Here is a 16,423-nt window from a genome sequence, read left to right as displayed (position 1 = left end):
GGGAACGAGGGCGTCCTGGTAGATGATGGCACGGCCAGGGGAGCGAGGGCGTCCTGGTAGATGATGGCACGGCCAGGGGAACGAGGGCGTCCTGGTAGATGATGGCACGGCCAGGGGAACGAGGGCGTCCTGGTAGATGATGGCACGGCCAGGGGAACGAGGGCGTCTCAGTAGATGATGGCACGGCCAGGGGAGCGAGGGCGTCCTGGTAGATGATGGCACGGCCAGGGGAACGAGGGCGTCTCAGTAGATGATGGCACGGCCAGGGGAGCGAGGGCGTCTCAGTAGATGATGGCACGGCCAGGGGAGCGAGGGCGTCCCGGTAGAGTTTGAAAGCCTGTTGGAGAAAATCCCCCCCCATGCCCGGACGCTTCGGATCGGTCCGTGTTTGTTATGCATTATGCATTTGATTTGAGACGGAACAACTTTCATCAGACATTCTATGAACCCGGTGAAGATTATTCTCCCCTCACTCACGAACCCCCCCTTGGTCTTTGCAGCTTGTTGTGGTCATGTTATTCACTTTAATTAACTTTGGAAGGAAACAAACAACAATCGCTTATTCTGTTACTACTTGTTCTGCTATTCTCTTCTTCAATCTGTATATACACCATAACCATCCTGTTTCAAAATGATGGAGATTTTATGGGGATGCTAAATTATTTAGCACCCCCTTAAGGCCCCCCCGCCCCCCATGGTTACCACTCTGTAATAAAACAGCTTGAAGTGACTGGACTGACCTTGAACTCCTTTTCCTCATCGCCCAGTAGGAATCTGTCACACCCATGTCTCATCAATGTCCCATTTTTGCCGTTCTATAGCCAGCCTGCTGCCATCAAAGCACCACAGGCCCACGCAAAAGTGGACACAAATATTTAACTAACTGCCCATTGACTGCAAGCTTTCAAACAAGCTAACTAGCTTGCTCACTAACTGGCTACCGGGATACATCTAGTTTGTTCCTGCAAAGGTAAGTTCCCAGTGTAGAATAAGGTTAATTGACTTGTTGATATAGGCCTTCCCTTTTCTCTGTAGACGTGAGATGGTTTTCATGCTCTTACTTTATCACCCTGGGGAACTGCTTGTCCCACAATGCCTGTTCAAAGTGGTTGCATAACACCTGACCAGCCTGCATGAGGGAACCTCATTCACTCTACTCCACACAGCCCAGGGTTGCAAAAAGAGTAATGAATAGAATATCTGTTTCTGGGTTAGAAATCGCTAACTAATAACTAGGCTATAAATATTGCATGTGTTCATGTGTACACTTCTTTGCTATTCAATACCAGTACAGTATTATATTATTTCAATATAATACAAAAGTAAAATGAAGCCTCCATAATCGGTTTCCTTACTTCCATGATTGTTTCCCAACTGGCTTTTGTATTTGTCGCTTGTTACTTGTGGTTTTATGTCTTGTCTATACTGTTACTTGTTTTATATGGTTCTATGTTTCTCTGTTCTTTGTTTTGCTTATTGTCAGCATCTTTGGGTTATTGAAAAGCGCTATATAAATTAAATGAATTATTATTATTATTATTATTATTATTATTATTATTATTATTATTATTATTATTATTATTATTATTATTATTATTATTATTATTATTATAATACTCCTGACGTTGAAGTTCTTGGTTTGTGCGAGAGGGACAGCAGCATTGTGTTCAACTCACAAAGCTGTTGTTGGCCCAGTTATGCTGCAGCATAAGCAGCAGCCTGTATGTGGTGTAGTCTCTCTATGCTTACATTAAAAGACCACCTTCTGATTCTGTATAAAGTAGGCTAAATGCTACTTTGTACAGTAGCTGGTATACAGTTTGTGCATGAATGTCCTTAAATCATCTTCAAATAACCTATTCACTATAACATTGAATACTATAATAATAATAATAATAATAATAATAATAATAATAATAATAATAATAATAATAATAATAATAATAATAATAATAATAATAATAATAATAATAATAATAATAATAATAATAATAATAATAATAATAATAATAATAATAATAATAATAATAATAATAATAATAATAAAATAGTCTTCTTCATCATCATCTTTCTTTTCTTCTTCTTTGTGGCAGCAGCAGCAGTAGTATCAGAACCAGAATCAGCTTTGTTGTCACGTTATTCTGTTACAGCATAGAGTGGAATTCTTTGTTCTTGGCTCCTCAGCAGCAGTATCAACATAGAGTAGAAAAAAAAAGAGGCAATAAAAATTGTATAAAGATTGAACACGCAATGATAAAAATAATTGCATTAATTTTGGCTAACAGCTGGTTGGGATGGCTGGGGTCCATAATAACCCTGCTGACTGACACACTGTCCGTTGTATTATGTCCTGCATGGAGGGGAGCTCACAACCACAGATGTTCTAGGCCAGCGGTTCTCAAACTACGGGTCGCGAACCAATGTGGGGTCGTGGGTAGGTGACAGTGAAAATGTTTTTAATGTTCTGGCATCATATTTTGGCTAAATATGCCTAGTTTTTATAAATGTGTATTGATAACATATAGTGCTGTAATAAAAATGTCTAATAAATATGCATGATCAAGTTCAACAACGTGTGCTTTTATTTTGATATTCCTTAATTCCATGGTGAAATTACGCGATACATTATGTGTGGGGTCGCCAAAAAAAATACTAAATAAAATGGGGTTGTGGTATAAAAAAGTTTGAGAACCCCTGTTCTAGGCTGTTCGCATGACCCTTGTGCGGTTGAGGGCAGAGCAGTTCCCATAGCAGGCGGTGATGCATCCATGCCCCTTGTGCCTGGCCGGTGTGTACGTCCCGGGTGATATCCTCGATTGTGAACACATGTGGAACTTGAAGCTGCTGACTCTCTCCACAGCAGACCCGTTGATGTTGATGGGGTCCAGCCCCTGCCCCTCTCCTGTAGTCCACGAACAGCTCCTTGGTCTTGTCAACGTTGAGAGAGAGGTTGTTCACCTGGTACCATTTTGCCAGGTTGTCAACCTCTTCCTTGTAGGCTGTTTTGTCGTTGTTGGTGATAGGCTTATCATCGCTATTGTGTCATCAGCAAACTTAATCACCATGTTGGAGCTGTGCGTGGCTACACAATCGTGGATGTACATAGGGGGGGGGGGGTAGGACACAGCCCTGGGGGGCTCCTGTGTTAAGGGTCAGGGGGGCTGAAGTGTTGGGTCCCACCAGCCATGGTCTGACAGAAAGTCTAGAATCCAGCTGCACATGTGGTTGGGGTTGAGTCCTAGGTTCCTGATTTTGGTGTTGAGTCTGGCAGAGACTATGGTGTTGTAAACGACCCTCCAGGTAGCGTCATTCAGTTTGTGTGTGATAGGGAACCTTTATTTTGAAGCACCGCCAAACCAGAAGTAGCTAACCGGAAGCAGATACCGCGAGCACGAGCGCAGCTTGACGGTCCAAATGAACGTTAGACATACGGCTACAAGGAAACAGAGTTCTCCGTGAATATCTTCTTTATTCTTTTGTTATATGGAAATGGTCTACAAGGTAACTGCTGTGCACTTTCTATGGTTTTAATGTTGGTTTGAATTCACTTTTGTTTGTGTTTTGACAACTTAAAGTTATTCCTGCTACTGTGAAAATACGTTGTTTTCTAGCTAACTTGGTCATTGCAAATTCCTAGCTTGTCTACACATTTAATAAGGTCCAGAGTACCAGCATTTTAAGAGTTTTGTTTGATTGTAGATCTGGAAAAGAAGACTTTCATGTGGGTTATGGTTAAGCCCCTGTTGGAGAGAGAGAGGACAAGGTACTGGGATGTCTATTTGTCCTATTTATTGATTGGGCTGTTTACTTTATATTTGTATTCATTTAATGTATTGGCTATGTCACTGTTATTGGAAGCCATTTGTGTCAAGTGTTATGTTAGCTTATTGAACAATGTGAATGTGGCACTAATGTATATAATGTATATATATCTGAGTATCCTTTCTTTGTCTTTCTCTGTCATTTCACTTCAGCTCTTACGTTGTGAATTGAAATAAACATTCATGAAACACCAGTAAAGGAGTCCATCCATCACTCTCCCAGGGATGCTACAGTAAGAGCTTTCTCTATGGTGAAGTGGAACATCGGATATTCGTCTCCCGGACCCTGCACTGAACTTCACCCTCACTTGAGTTGTTAAGAGAAGGAACCGTTTCATTACCTTACTATAGACCTGATAATTAATTACTTTTTTTGTTTTAAAAATGCACACTTCATGTAGAGCTTCCTTTGTTATTGTGTGTATTCTAGTCATTGCTTTGGCATGAACACTGATGTAAATGCCCATAGATAACACATTCAATGCTGGTTATTTGCCCTGATTTACCATTCAAAGTGTATGCTGTGCTATTTCTCTGTCCATGTCTATGCTGCTCTGTATGAAGGCGCAACCACATTCACTTTATTCTAACGTTGAAAGGTGCAATAATTAGCTCATCATGGCATCCTTAGAAGGGAAAGGAGGGTTATATAAGGAAACTAGCTCCCCAGATGAGGTCAAAGGCTTAGGAGAAGAGCATCATACAGAGGTAGGCCTAGGGTTGGAAGAGTCTGAAAACCGACAGAAGGAAGCTAGTGAAGAGGAAAAAGGTCCCACTGATATCCCTGAGGAAGAGGATGACCTAACTGAAGGTCTCCGACGCTCCCACCGTACACCGCGCCCAACAGAAAGGATGCGTGCGCACCAAGAGGAAGAAGCATGCAAAAGGGAGAAAAGACTGCTGTACCTGTATGAAAAATGGAAGCGCGACATTTGCAAGGCAAGACACGAGATGAAGACATACATGTCAGAGGAGGAGCTCTGGACTCTCATCGACAAACTAAATATGTCTAAGACGGACGTTTGTATGATGTATGTCGAAATCAGAAGTCTCGCCGCGCCCCCCAATGACATAAGACGACGAGTGGATACGTGCGAGACAGTAACCAGGGAATTAGTCAACATCGCTCATGATAGAACCATAGGTACAGAAGACGATTTCAATGTCCAACGGGAAAGGAGCCGACTTCATGAACTGCGTCGCCATGACTACGCAAGGTCGGTCTATGGAGCTGCCTCTGACGTCTCTGCATTAACTCAGGGCAGCGGGTCTGCACAAGGCTCGTCTATAATAACAACGAAGCGTGTGGAGGCAGCGGCTGAACTAGCCGAAAAGGAAGCCACCTATCAGATGATGCAAGTAGAGGAAAAACAAAGGGAAGTTATACGCGAACTAGAGGAACAACAACGAAAGGCTCTGGAGGTACAAAAGCGTGAGTTAGAGCGACTGCAGGCCAAGAAGGAAGTGTTCGCAGCCCAAGCCAAACTAAAGGTCTACGACGATCAGATCAGACATGAAGCTGCCGAACACATCAATGAAAGCAATGCAGAGATGAGGAACGCACCTGCTGCCACACTCTTTCCATCTCATGCTGCACCAACATCTCATTCTGACATCACTGCTCTCGCACAGGTCTTCCATGACAGCATAGCCTTGAGTAGGCTTCCTGCACCAGAGCCATTCGTTTTCAATGGTGATCCTATACAGTTCATCGAATGGAAGACAACGTTTACCTCACTCATCGACCAAAGAGCAATAACCCCAGCTGAAAAACTCTACTACTTGAAGAAGTATGTTGGTGGCCCAGCACGCCAGGCTCTAGATGGCACGTTCTATCGTAACGACAAGGAAGACTACAAAGACGCCTGGGATAAGCTGAATCATCGCTTTGGCCAGCCATTTGCCATTCAGAGATCATTCAGAGAGAAGCTATCCAACTGGCCGAGGATTCAGCCTAAGGATGCAGAGGGACTCAGGAGTTTCTCTGATTTTCTCAATGCCTGTCGGGATGCCATTCCTCATGTCAAGGGTCTTGACATACTCAACGACTGTGAGGAGAACCGAAAGCTTATTTACAAACTACCAGACTGGGCAGCCGCTCAGTGGAACCGTCAAGTCACAAAACGCTTGAATGAACGTCAAGAATTTCCAACTTTCGAGGACTTCACAAAATTCATGTCAACTGAAGCGGAGATTGCCTGCAATCCAATCACGTCTTTCCAAGCTCTACACTCATCAGCCACTAGTGCCGATAAAGGAAATGTCAGAGACTCTAAGAGAAACAACGCCAGCGTTCTTGCCACTCAAGCAGACACTGACAATGAGAACCGGAAGTTTAGGACTATGGCTCCATGCATTCAGTGTGAAGATGACGGACACCAGCTCCATGCATGTGAAAGATTCACAGAGATGTCACTGGATGAGCGACGCAACTTCATAAAGGAGAAGAGACTATGCTATGGATGTCTAAAGCCAGGACACAATGCGAAAGACTGTCGCCATCGTCACTCCTGTGACACCTGCAAGAGAAAACATCCTACAGCCCTCCATGATAACAACTATCAAAGAGAAGAAAGGCCTGCACCTGATGCAGAATCAGATCAAGACCCTGAGGCAAGATCCCTCAGTGTAGCAGTTGGAGGCTCATCCAGCACATCAATGATTCTACCAGTATGGGTTTCCTCCAAAAGTAACCCAACTATGGAGAGACTTGTCTACGCTCTTCTCGACACTCAAAGCGATACTACATTTATCGACCAAGAGGTGAGTGACGGTCTTAATGCAGACAAGCATCCAGTTAAACTGAAGCTGACAACCATGAGCGGAAAGGACACAATTCTCACAAGTGAGAGAGTCTGCGGCCTTCGTGTAAGAGGATATAGCTCTGCCACTCAAGTCGATCTTCCAGTGGCCTACACTAAGGACTGCATACCCGTAAACCGTGCACACATCCCCACTTGTAAGACGGCTAAGAAATGGAGTCATCTAGCAGGAATAGCAGACGAAATTCAAACACTAAAAGACTGCGAAGTGGGTCTTCTCATAGGTTATAATTGCTCGAGAGCCATGGCTCCAAGGCAAGTCATCCTCGGAGCAGATGAGGAACCATACGCTGTACGGACAGATCTAGGGTGGAGTATCGTGGGGCCCTCAGCTCAAAGCCAGGATTCGTTGAGCACCAGTCGCATGTGCCACAGAACCACAGTTAAAGAGCTACCCCCGGCCACACCGGCCGATGTTATCCGCATTCTAGAGTCAGACTTTAAGGACGGCAGTGAAGACGGAAAACCAGTGTCTCAAGATGACATCACGTTTCTGAAAGGGATGGATGAAGGAATACGGAAAACCAAACAAGGCCATTACGAAATGCCCCTGCCCTTCAAAAACAGACTCCCCAACAATAAGAACTCAGCCCTGAATCACCTTAAAAGGAAACTGCAGCGCAACGAAGGGTACAAGAAGAAATACGTCAAGTCCATGGAAGAGGTTATTGGAAAGGGGGGCGCAGAACCAGTCGAAGATGGTGGGAGAGAAGGCGAAAGGTGGTACATTCCCCATCACGGCGTCGTTCACGCAAAGAAACCCGACAAACTTCACATTGTGTTTGACTGCTCAGCAAGTTACAAAGGAACAAGCCTCAATGACCACCTCCTTTCTGGGCCCGACATGTTGAACAACTTGAGTGGAGTGCTCATCCGCTTTCGCCAGCACCCAGTTGCTCTGATGTGCGACGTTGAAAAATTTCACGTTCAGGAAGCTGATCGAGACTACTTGCGCTTTCTCTGGTGGAAGCAAGGAGACCTGAACTCACCGCCCAGGGAGTTCCGCATGAAGGTGCATCTGTTCGGTGCGGCCTCCTCGCCAGGGTGTGCCAACTACGAACTAAAGCACTTAGCTAAGGAGAAGGCACACACCTACCCGCACGGATCACGATTCGTCATGAGAGACTTTTACGTGGACGACGGGGTCACAAGTGTTGAAAACACTGAGAGTGCAATTCAGTTAGCCAAAGAAGCACGCAAACTCTGTGCCACAGGTGGCCTCCGTCTACATAAGTTTGTGTCAAACAACAGAGATGTCCTCAAGAGTATCCTGCTCTCTGAACGAGCAACCAACGTAAAGTGCATGCGCCTCACCTTTGATGAGCTGCCACTTGAAAGAGCTCTCGGGATTAAATGGGACACAGAGTCTGACAACTTCTGTCTCAACGTCAACCTTAAAGAACAGCCTACTACACGCCGCAGCATCCTGTCAACAGTAGACTCCCTGTACGACCCCCTCGGGTTTGTGGCACCGGTCCTGCTCAAAGAGGAATTTGGCTCTCCTGGTGCTGAGGAGTTCTTCTGGACTGATTCGAAAGTAGTCTTGGGATACATGAGGGAAGTCAGAAGTGCTTTGCACTTAGCACAATGACCAAGGAGCAAAGCACTATAGTTGATCACTTGTCTACGTTTTCTTCTTGGTCACTCGCTACTCGAGCTATCGCACGCATTCAGAGACGCGTCCACAAGAATAAATCTAACTCACTAACCTCTCGAACAATCGGAAGTCATATAGAATTAGCGGCAGTGGCTAGTCCGTAATGAACTAGAATGGAGAAGTAAGATGACTCCTTCCATCCACTGGTCTGGGGGTCCACTTTGGGCAAGTGGTAGCACCCCCTAAGCCTCCCTACCTGGGGTTACAGGCCAACTAGGTTATTCCTTATTATGGAATCAGTCGGATTTACAGTGTAATATAAACCACTCCTGATTGGTGGGAGTGTAAACGACCCTCCAGGTAGCGTCATTCAGTTTGTGTGTGATAGGGAACCTTTATTTTGAAGCACCGCCAAACCGGAAGTAGCTAACCGGAAGCAGATACCGCGAGCACGAGCGCAGCTTGACGGTCCAAATGAACGTTAGACATACGGCTACAAGGAAACAGAGTTCTCCGTGAATATCTTCTTTATTCTTTTGTTATATGGAAATGGTCTACAAGGTAACTGCTGTGCACTTTCTATGGTTTTAATGTTGGTTTGAATTCACTTTTGTTTGTGTTTTGACAACTTAAAGTTATTCCTGCTACTGTGAAAATACGTTGTTTTCTAGCTAACTTGGTCATTGCAAATTCCTAGCTTGTCTACACATTTAATAAGGTCCAGAGTACCAGCATTTTAAGAGTTTTGTTTGATTGTAGATCTGGAAAAGAAGACTTTCATGTGGGTTATGGTTATGCCCCTGTTGGAGAGAGAGAGGACAAGGTACTGGGATGTCTATTTGTCCTATTTATTGATTGGGCTGTTTACTTTATATTTGTATTCATTTAATGTATTGGCTATGTCACTGTTATTGGAAGCCATTTGTGTCAAGTGTTATGTTAGCTTATTGAACAATGTGAATGTGGCACTAATGTATATAATGTATATATATCTGAGTATCCTTTCTTTGTCTTTATCTGTCTTTTCACTTCAGCTCTTACGTTGTGAATTGAAATAAACATTCATGAAACACCAGTAAAGGAGTCCATCCATCACTCTCCCAGGGATGCTACAGGTGTTGAATGCTGAGTTGTAGTCAGTGAACAGCAGCATCACATAATGAGTTCTTTCCCTCCAGGTGGTTAAGGAACTGTGGAGTGTTGTGGCTATTGCATCGTTGTGGATCTGTTTTGCCCATAGGTAGATTGGTGGCAGTCTTAGTAGTAGCAGTAGCTAAATCTGTCTCTGCTAGCCGTAGTAGCCATAGTAGTAATAAGTTATAACAGAGGTGGGACCAAGTCCCAAGTAATTCTCAAGTCTTTACACCAAGTCCAGAGTCAAGTCCCAAGTCAAGACTGGCAATTCCCGGGCGGCTGATTGGCGCAGTGGGCAAGGCGCTCACCTCTAACATAGGAGACGCTGGGTTCGAGCCCAGCTCTCGGCGTTGCTACCGGCTGGCCAGTCGTTCATACTAACACAATTGGCAAGTGTTAGAGGGTGGGAAAGCCGGTGGGTGGGGATTTGACATTGTGGACAGCGACTCCTACAGGTCGGTTTGGTGACGCCGGTGTGGCGGAAGCAGGAAGTAGCGGGGGCAGCGTGAGCCTCCCACGCGTTACTCCTCGCCACTGAGAGTTCGAGCTGCTGCGGTGAAAAGATGCGACAGGCTGCCTCCTCGTGTACCAGAGGGGACACGTGATGCAAGGCTTCTGTCCTCACTACAACCGACCAGTGGGCGGCATAGTCTAGCAACGTTCAAGACAGGGGAGGGAAGAATTGGATAATACGAAATTGGGATGGGAGAAAAAGTGGATAACAAAAAAAAGACTGGCAATTCCCAAGTCAAGTTACAAGTCTGAAACGTTGAGTTTTGAGTCCTTAACAAGTCCTAATGTGTTCTTGACAAATTGAATGCCATTTAAAAAGGAAAAAGCCAACAGAGTAATAGTTAGTATTAAATCTAGATGATTCTGCACTGACACACAGCTTACTTCTCTGGTAGCCAACTTGATTGGTGGCTGATGGTTTGGTCTAAAGTGGAACTGTAATTAGGGAAATTAAGTTGATTCACTATACACTTTTAAGGCATAATATATATATTTTTTTTTTTTTTTTTTTTTACATTTTGGACTTGGGGAGAGTATCAAATAATTCAAGTCATGAGGCTCAAGCTCAAGTGCAAGTAAAATCCTGAGTCATTGGTGCTAAAGTCAAAATCGATTGTCTTGTGATTTTGTCAGTAGTCTGAAGTCATTAAATTTTAGTCCACACCTCTGAGTAATAATAATAATAATAATAATAATAATAATAATAATAATAATAATAATAATAATAATAATAATAATAATAATAATAATAATAATAATAATAATAATAATAATAATAATAATAATAATAATAATAATAATAATAATAATAATAATAATAATAATAATAATAATAATAATAATAATAATAATAATAATAATAATAATAATAATAACAATACGGTGGTGGTGGTAATCATACTAGTACTACTAGTATAATAAAACAAAACATAATCATTGAGTATGTATTTCATACAGTCAGCATATCTGTGATAATCCACGTGTGACGTGTGCCTTTCAAACTTTCCCTTATCTTGCTTGAACAGATTGGATAGACTGTGTGCATGTTGTGTTCACAGAATTCTATAGAGATGTGCTTGTTTTGTTTGTGCGCGCGTCAAGCAGCAGCTGAGCTCCGCGCCCTGCGCGCCGAGGAGGAGTCTGTAGGATTTGATTAGCCGCTGTGCGCTCAGACTGGGAAGCCCAATGTCACTGTTTGGCACGGAGGACCATCCATCGATTACTCAGCGTGCGAGCCTCAGCCTGGTATAATATGGCAATCACTCGGAAGCGAGGCCATTGATTGATTTGGAACAGAGGGAATTGACATAAAGCCAAGGACTTCCTTCCGACACGGAGTTCTACCGTATCTGGAAAGAGATGGAATGCATTGAAAGGACTCGGATATCGGCGTGAAAGTTTACATTGCTCAACCTGGAGATGGAGAGACAACAAAGTAAAGGGGGGGAAATGCACAACATTTAAAAAGAAAAAAGAAAAACAAATATTTACAAACGGACCTAGCCTCTGGACTGGGTGCAGCAGAACATCCCACTTTTATATACACTTGCACCCCACTTGGCGAGACCGACGCGCTTCTCTGGACACAGCATCTCCGACGAGTGACTTTCTGCCTCTAACTCCGCACGTCGGCAGACAGCCTATTCACCAGCCTGTCAGCTGTCACTTCAATGCACATAGACGTTTTATTGCGCTGCTTCTTGCGGTTCTTCCACAGCCATCATCAAGGACTGCGACAAAATAAAATAATATCTCGGGCAGTGGTCGCCATCATATACCGGACATCCGATAATAAACAGGTGAGCGTCAGTCAGAGCATCCTTTTGTTATGTACGTTATGTAGTCTGGTAGTCTAGGTCACAGACCTAGTTGTTTTCTAACTGGGTTTTGGGTGATGTAAACTTCATAGTGTGTACTTTTTATATAGCACAAGAGAGAAATACAGGCTTGGCTATGATTTTTTCTATTTCCATTGCACATTGCAATTTATCCACTGCCCTAGTTAAATTACGGTAATTTACAGTAATTTGATCTGCATGGGGTAGAAGTGGGTCAATCTAATGTTTTAGACCCAAGGAGGAGCATAAGTAATTATATCATTCAGAGAAAATATATGAATTAGGCTGTGCACTAATACTAAGCAATTTCATGTTTGGCATAGTATCAGAGATGGTTTCATATTCATAATTAATAATAATGCAACATGTTTATTGTTTTTGCTTTACTTTTCAACCTCAAAATCCTTTTTCTTTTGTCATATTACAGGCGTGCGTCTCTGTTGGACATTTTACTTTTGTCAGCACCGACATGAACAAGACAATTCATCTCAACTGACATGTCTGTGTCAGTCTTCTCTTCAAGCAATTTCTCTGTTCATTCTTTCCATCCACTGGATTTTAAGATTTAAAAGAGGAGAGAGAGAGAGAGAGAGAGAGAGAGAGAGAGAGAGAGAGAGAGAGAGAGAGAGAGAGAGAGAGAGAGAGAGAGAGAGAGCTGTGCCTCTCCAACCCCTCTAATTCAGAATAATCTCTGAAGCCTCGCCTCGCCATGGGCACCGTGTTATCGTTGTCGCCCGGCTCTCGGAAATCCGGCTATTATGACAACCGGCCGGGTTCCCTCAGCCACTACCCGAGCCTCAGCAGTCGCTCGCTCAACGCCCAGAAGGACCGCGGCCTGAAGCGGGGCCAGTCCATCTTCCTCCCGGCGCTGACCTGGAAACGACTGGTGGCCTCCACCAAGAAGAAAGGAGGCTCCAAGAAATGCTCCGCAGGGCCGGGGGCCCTCGGCGACCCCCTCAACAACAACAACAACATCAACATCTACCAGAAGGACCCCGTGCTGCATCTCAACCGCGAGAACGTGAAGAAGTCCCTGTCATGTGCCAACCTGTCCAGCTACGAGGGGCCAGCGGGCCTGGGCCTGGGGCTGGGCTATGGCCTGGGGCTGGGCCACGGCTACGGATACCCTAAACCCCAGCAGCTCTCCACGAAGAAGGTCCCCCAGGTGGCCTCGTCCCCCAAGCGCGTCATCGTGCAGGCCTCCACCAGCGAGCTGCTCCGCTGCCTCGGCGAGTTCCTGTGCGGCCGCTGCTACCGGCTCAAGCACCTGTCCCCCGCCGACCCGGTGCTGTGGCTCCGCGCCGTGGACCGCTCGCTGCTGCTGCAGGGCTGGCAGGACCAGGCCTTCGTCACGCCGGCCAACGTGGTCTTCGTCTACATGCTGTGTCGGGACGTGGTGGACGGGGACGAGGTGGCCTCGGAGCACGAGCTGCAGGCCATACTGCTCACCTGCCTCTACCTGTCCTACTCCTACATGGGCAACGAGATCTCCTACCCGCTCAAGCCCTTCCTGGTGGAGGCGGGAAAGGAGGCCTTCTGGGACCGCTGCCTGGCCATCATCGACGCCACCAGCTCCAAGATGCTGCGCATCAACGCAGACCCGCACTTCTTCACGCAGGTGTTTGCCGAACTGAAGAGCGAGGGGGGCTGTGGCCCTCAGGACTACAGTCGGGTCCTGGACCGGTGAGAGGAGGCTTGAGCCCCCCCTTACGCACCCCCACCTGCCTTCTTATGCACCCACACAAACACACCTCTTTCTCCCAAACATTTCCGCCCTCCTGCATCCTATTGTTCTATAAGGCGGGAAGGTCAAAGGACCTGTTGGCCAACCGTATCTTAATAAGGGTTCTGTATGGTTTTTAAGTCATTCCATCAGATGCTTGATTCCATCAGATGCTCCCTGTCATGCACAAATAGACCTTAAAAAGGAAAGGAAAAAACCCTTTTTCCCACATAAGATTTTCCTAAACTACAGTTTGTTTTTACAAGCTGTTTTTTTCCCATTCTGGATACTCACCTGATCTTACTTGAATGTTTGGAGCCATTTGGTCCACCTGTCCCGCATGGCCCATCCTCCCTGTCTCCCTCACCCGACCCTCCGACCCCTCCGACCATAGAGCGACACCCCATCCTGACCCCACCTGCCTGCCTGAATGTGTTCAGTCAGTGTGCGTGGTGCATGGGCCCGTTCTTAGTCTCTGAGAAAAGGAATATTTTCACCATCACTTCTGAAACATCACCACTGAGGAATTCTCTTGTCAAATTAAATGGCATTTTCATTGATGACATTCCTATTGTGGAAGAAAAATTGCATCTCTTGACTGACGAATAACACAGATACTACCCACAAGTGAATATCAGTGAGACGTACAGACAGTCTTTGTGGTGTAAGGCTAACCCCCCCCCCCCCCCCCCCCCCACAGTGGCAGTGATGAAACGTGGCTCAGACCGATTGGAACAGCTGAGAAATCCATGCTAGGTCCCTTTTGGCCCTGCTGTATTGCGTTGTCATCAGTAAGACACACAAACAAGCCTGTGTTCTGCACAGCCTTTTGAGGGTCGTCTGGGGCCTGAGGGGACAGTTGCTTGTTATTATCATTACAGCCTAGTCACCCCAACCTGTTAGTATTGGCCTCTGTTTCTCTGTCTGCAGCAATCTAAAGTCTGTGGTTCTCAACCTGGGCGTTAGGAGCCCCAAGGGGGGTCGCAAAACGAATTCTGGGGGGCCACGAAGCGATATACTACAAATACAATTTCATGTTTATGATATTTTGGTAAAGATTGGCATAGACTCCAATTCATTATTTTGTGTCATAGTTCTCCATTCCGTTTATGCTATGTAAGGAGGGAGCACGGGGCCGAATAGGCATCCCTCTGTTTTTAGGGGAAACAAAAAGATTGAGAACCTCTGATCTAAGGTATCTAAGGAGGGTTTCGTGGTGGAAGCGGAACACACCTTCATTTGTACGCGTGTGTCTGTTGCAGGCATGTGTGCGTATGTATGTGCAGGCATGTGTGTGTCTGGTGCGAGTGTGTATGTGTGTGCGATTGAGCTGCAGGGGAGCAGAGGGGGGTCATCAGCTGTTTACCCCCCATGCTTTGTTTCCCCCAGCATCTTGATGACAGGGCGCATGCGGCCAATGAGATTAACAGATTACCCCCTGGCCCCTCCCCCCTTCTCAACCTCTGCCCCCCCCCCCCCCCCCCCCCCCCCCCCCATCCTGTCCACTGCGCATACTAGCCCTCGGAGAGCTTCCACAGCTAATCCAGGCTACCTCGGGTCTAGCCTGTAAACACACACGCACACACGCACACACACACACACACACACACACACACACACACACACACACACACACCCACACACACACATGCATTCCCAATCCTACACTAAATACCTGGTCTCGTGCGCCCTATTTTCTACATAGCAGTGCGCTTGGTGAGGGGAAGTGTAATGAAGGCTGTGTGTGAGGCACGCGTACAGGGTCAGATGTCGTTGCGCGGTAGGTAGGTGCCCCCCCCCCCCCCCCCCCAGCGCAGAGCCGCAATGAAAGATCCATTAGACGCTGTTGTGTATCCAGGAAGGTTGTTGGCTTGTTGCTGTCTTGCCGTACTGTACTGTACTGTACTGTATTGTTTTGATTACTCCCTCATCTGTCACCTGTGTATCCTTATCTGCCTCAGAACGGCTTTCAGGGACATGGCCTTGTTTTTCTCTCTCTCTCTCTCTTCGCTCTCTCCCTCTCTCTCTCTCTCTCTCTCTCTCTCTCTCTCTCTCTCTCTCTCTCTCTCTCTCTCTCTCTCTCTCTCTCTCTCTCTCCTTCTTCTTTGGATGAAACCTTTGCATTTGTGCTTGAGCTGCTTTAATCTAAGCGCCACATGTGTGTTGTGGTGTACACGTCTGCCAGGCATGGCGTACAGATGAGCCCGTAGAGCAGGACCCCCCCTCTCTCTCTCTCTCTCTCTCTCTCTCTCTCTCTCTCTCTCTCTCTCTCTCTTCTCTCTCTCTCTCTTCTCTCTCTTCTCTCTCTCTCTCTCTCTCTCTCTCTCTCTCTCTCCCCCCTATCCACGGGGGATGCATACAGAGTCTCTGTGTTTTGGCAGCGGCATTAAAAGATTATGATTTGACGCAGGAACAAAAGTGAGACCAGAATAAATATAAATCACAGAGGAGTTCAGTCAACTATTCCCCGATGACTCAGACGCAGACAGCTGGCTTCCTCTCGTCCGCGGCGGCAACAGTGTTTGTTCTCTTATCTTATCTGGCGGACAGAGAGACTCACCTGTGGCGACGCTCGGAGTAAACAGACAGGCGTTTGACAAGAAAGGCTCCCACTGCTTCTCGCGGCCGGCTCAAAGGTCATGAGGCTGATGAGAGAAGCTAATGCTGACTCACCCTTGACCTCCCCCTTGACCTCCCCCAGGCCCTGAGCCCTGTGTGGGATAATGGCAGTGCGGCCTGCTGTTCGTCCAGTGGGCTGTTCTCGCCCCGCGGACACAGACGTCGACCCTCAACTGGCTGCTGAGACGCGCGGCCTGCGATAGCATTTGGCAGAGCAGGCGGGCCTTAATCATATTGTGGTTATATGGGCATCTGGAGGCTTTGCTGGCGTGCCACCCTAGCCGACACTATAACACACTTGTTCCAACAATGCACTGGAATACACATACTCATATTGACAAAGTATGTGTATAAAC

The 16,423-nt window shown here is 46.1% G+C and overlaps 1 protein-coding gene across 1 annotated transcript; it reads left to right on the top strand.

Moving 5' to 3' along the window:
- Nucleotides 1-12,434: 12,434 nt before the first annotated feature.
- On the top strand, nt 12,435-13,412 carry LOC311226964 (cyclin-dependent kinase 5 activator 1; the record flags this gene model as incomplete). The annotated part of the gene is made up of 1 exon (XM_084312437.1): nt 12,435-13,412. One exon carries the CDS (start codon nt 12,435-12,437, stop codon nt 13,410-13,412), a length of 978 nt encoding a protein of 325 aa, XP_084168563.1.
- Between the last annotated feature and the right edge of the window lie 3,011 nt (nt 13,413-16,423).

Source organism: Notolepis coatsorum (genome assembly GCF_963971535.1).
Source record: "Notolepis coatsorum genome assembly, chromosome: 4".
Taxonomy (NCBI): Eukaryota; Metazoa; Chordata; class Actinopteri; order Aulopiformes; family Paralepididae; genus Notolepis; species Notolepis coatsorum.
Note: the sequence above shows the minus strand (reverse complement) of the source record. Positions and strands in the feature narration are given on the sequence as shown.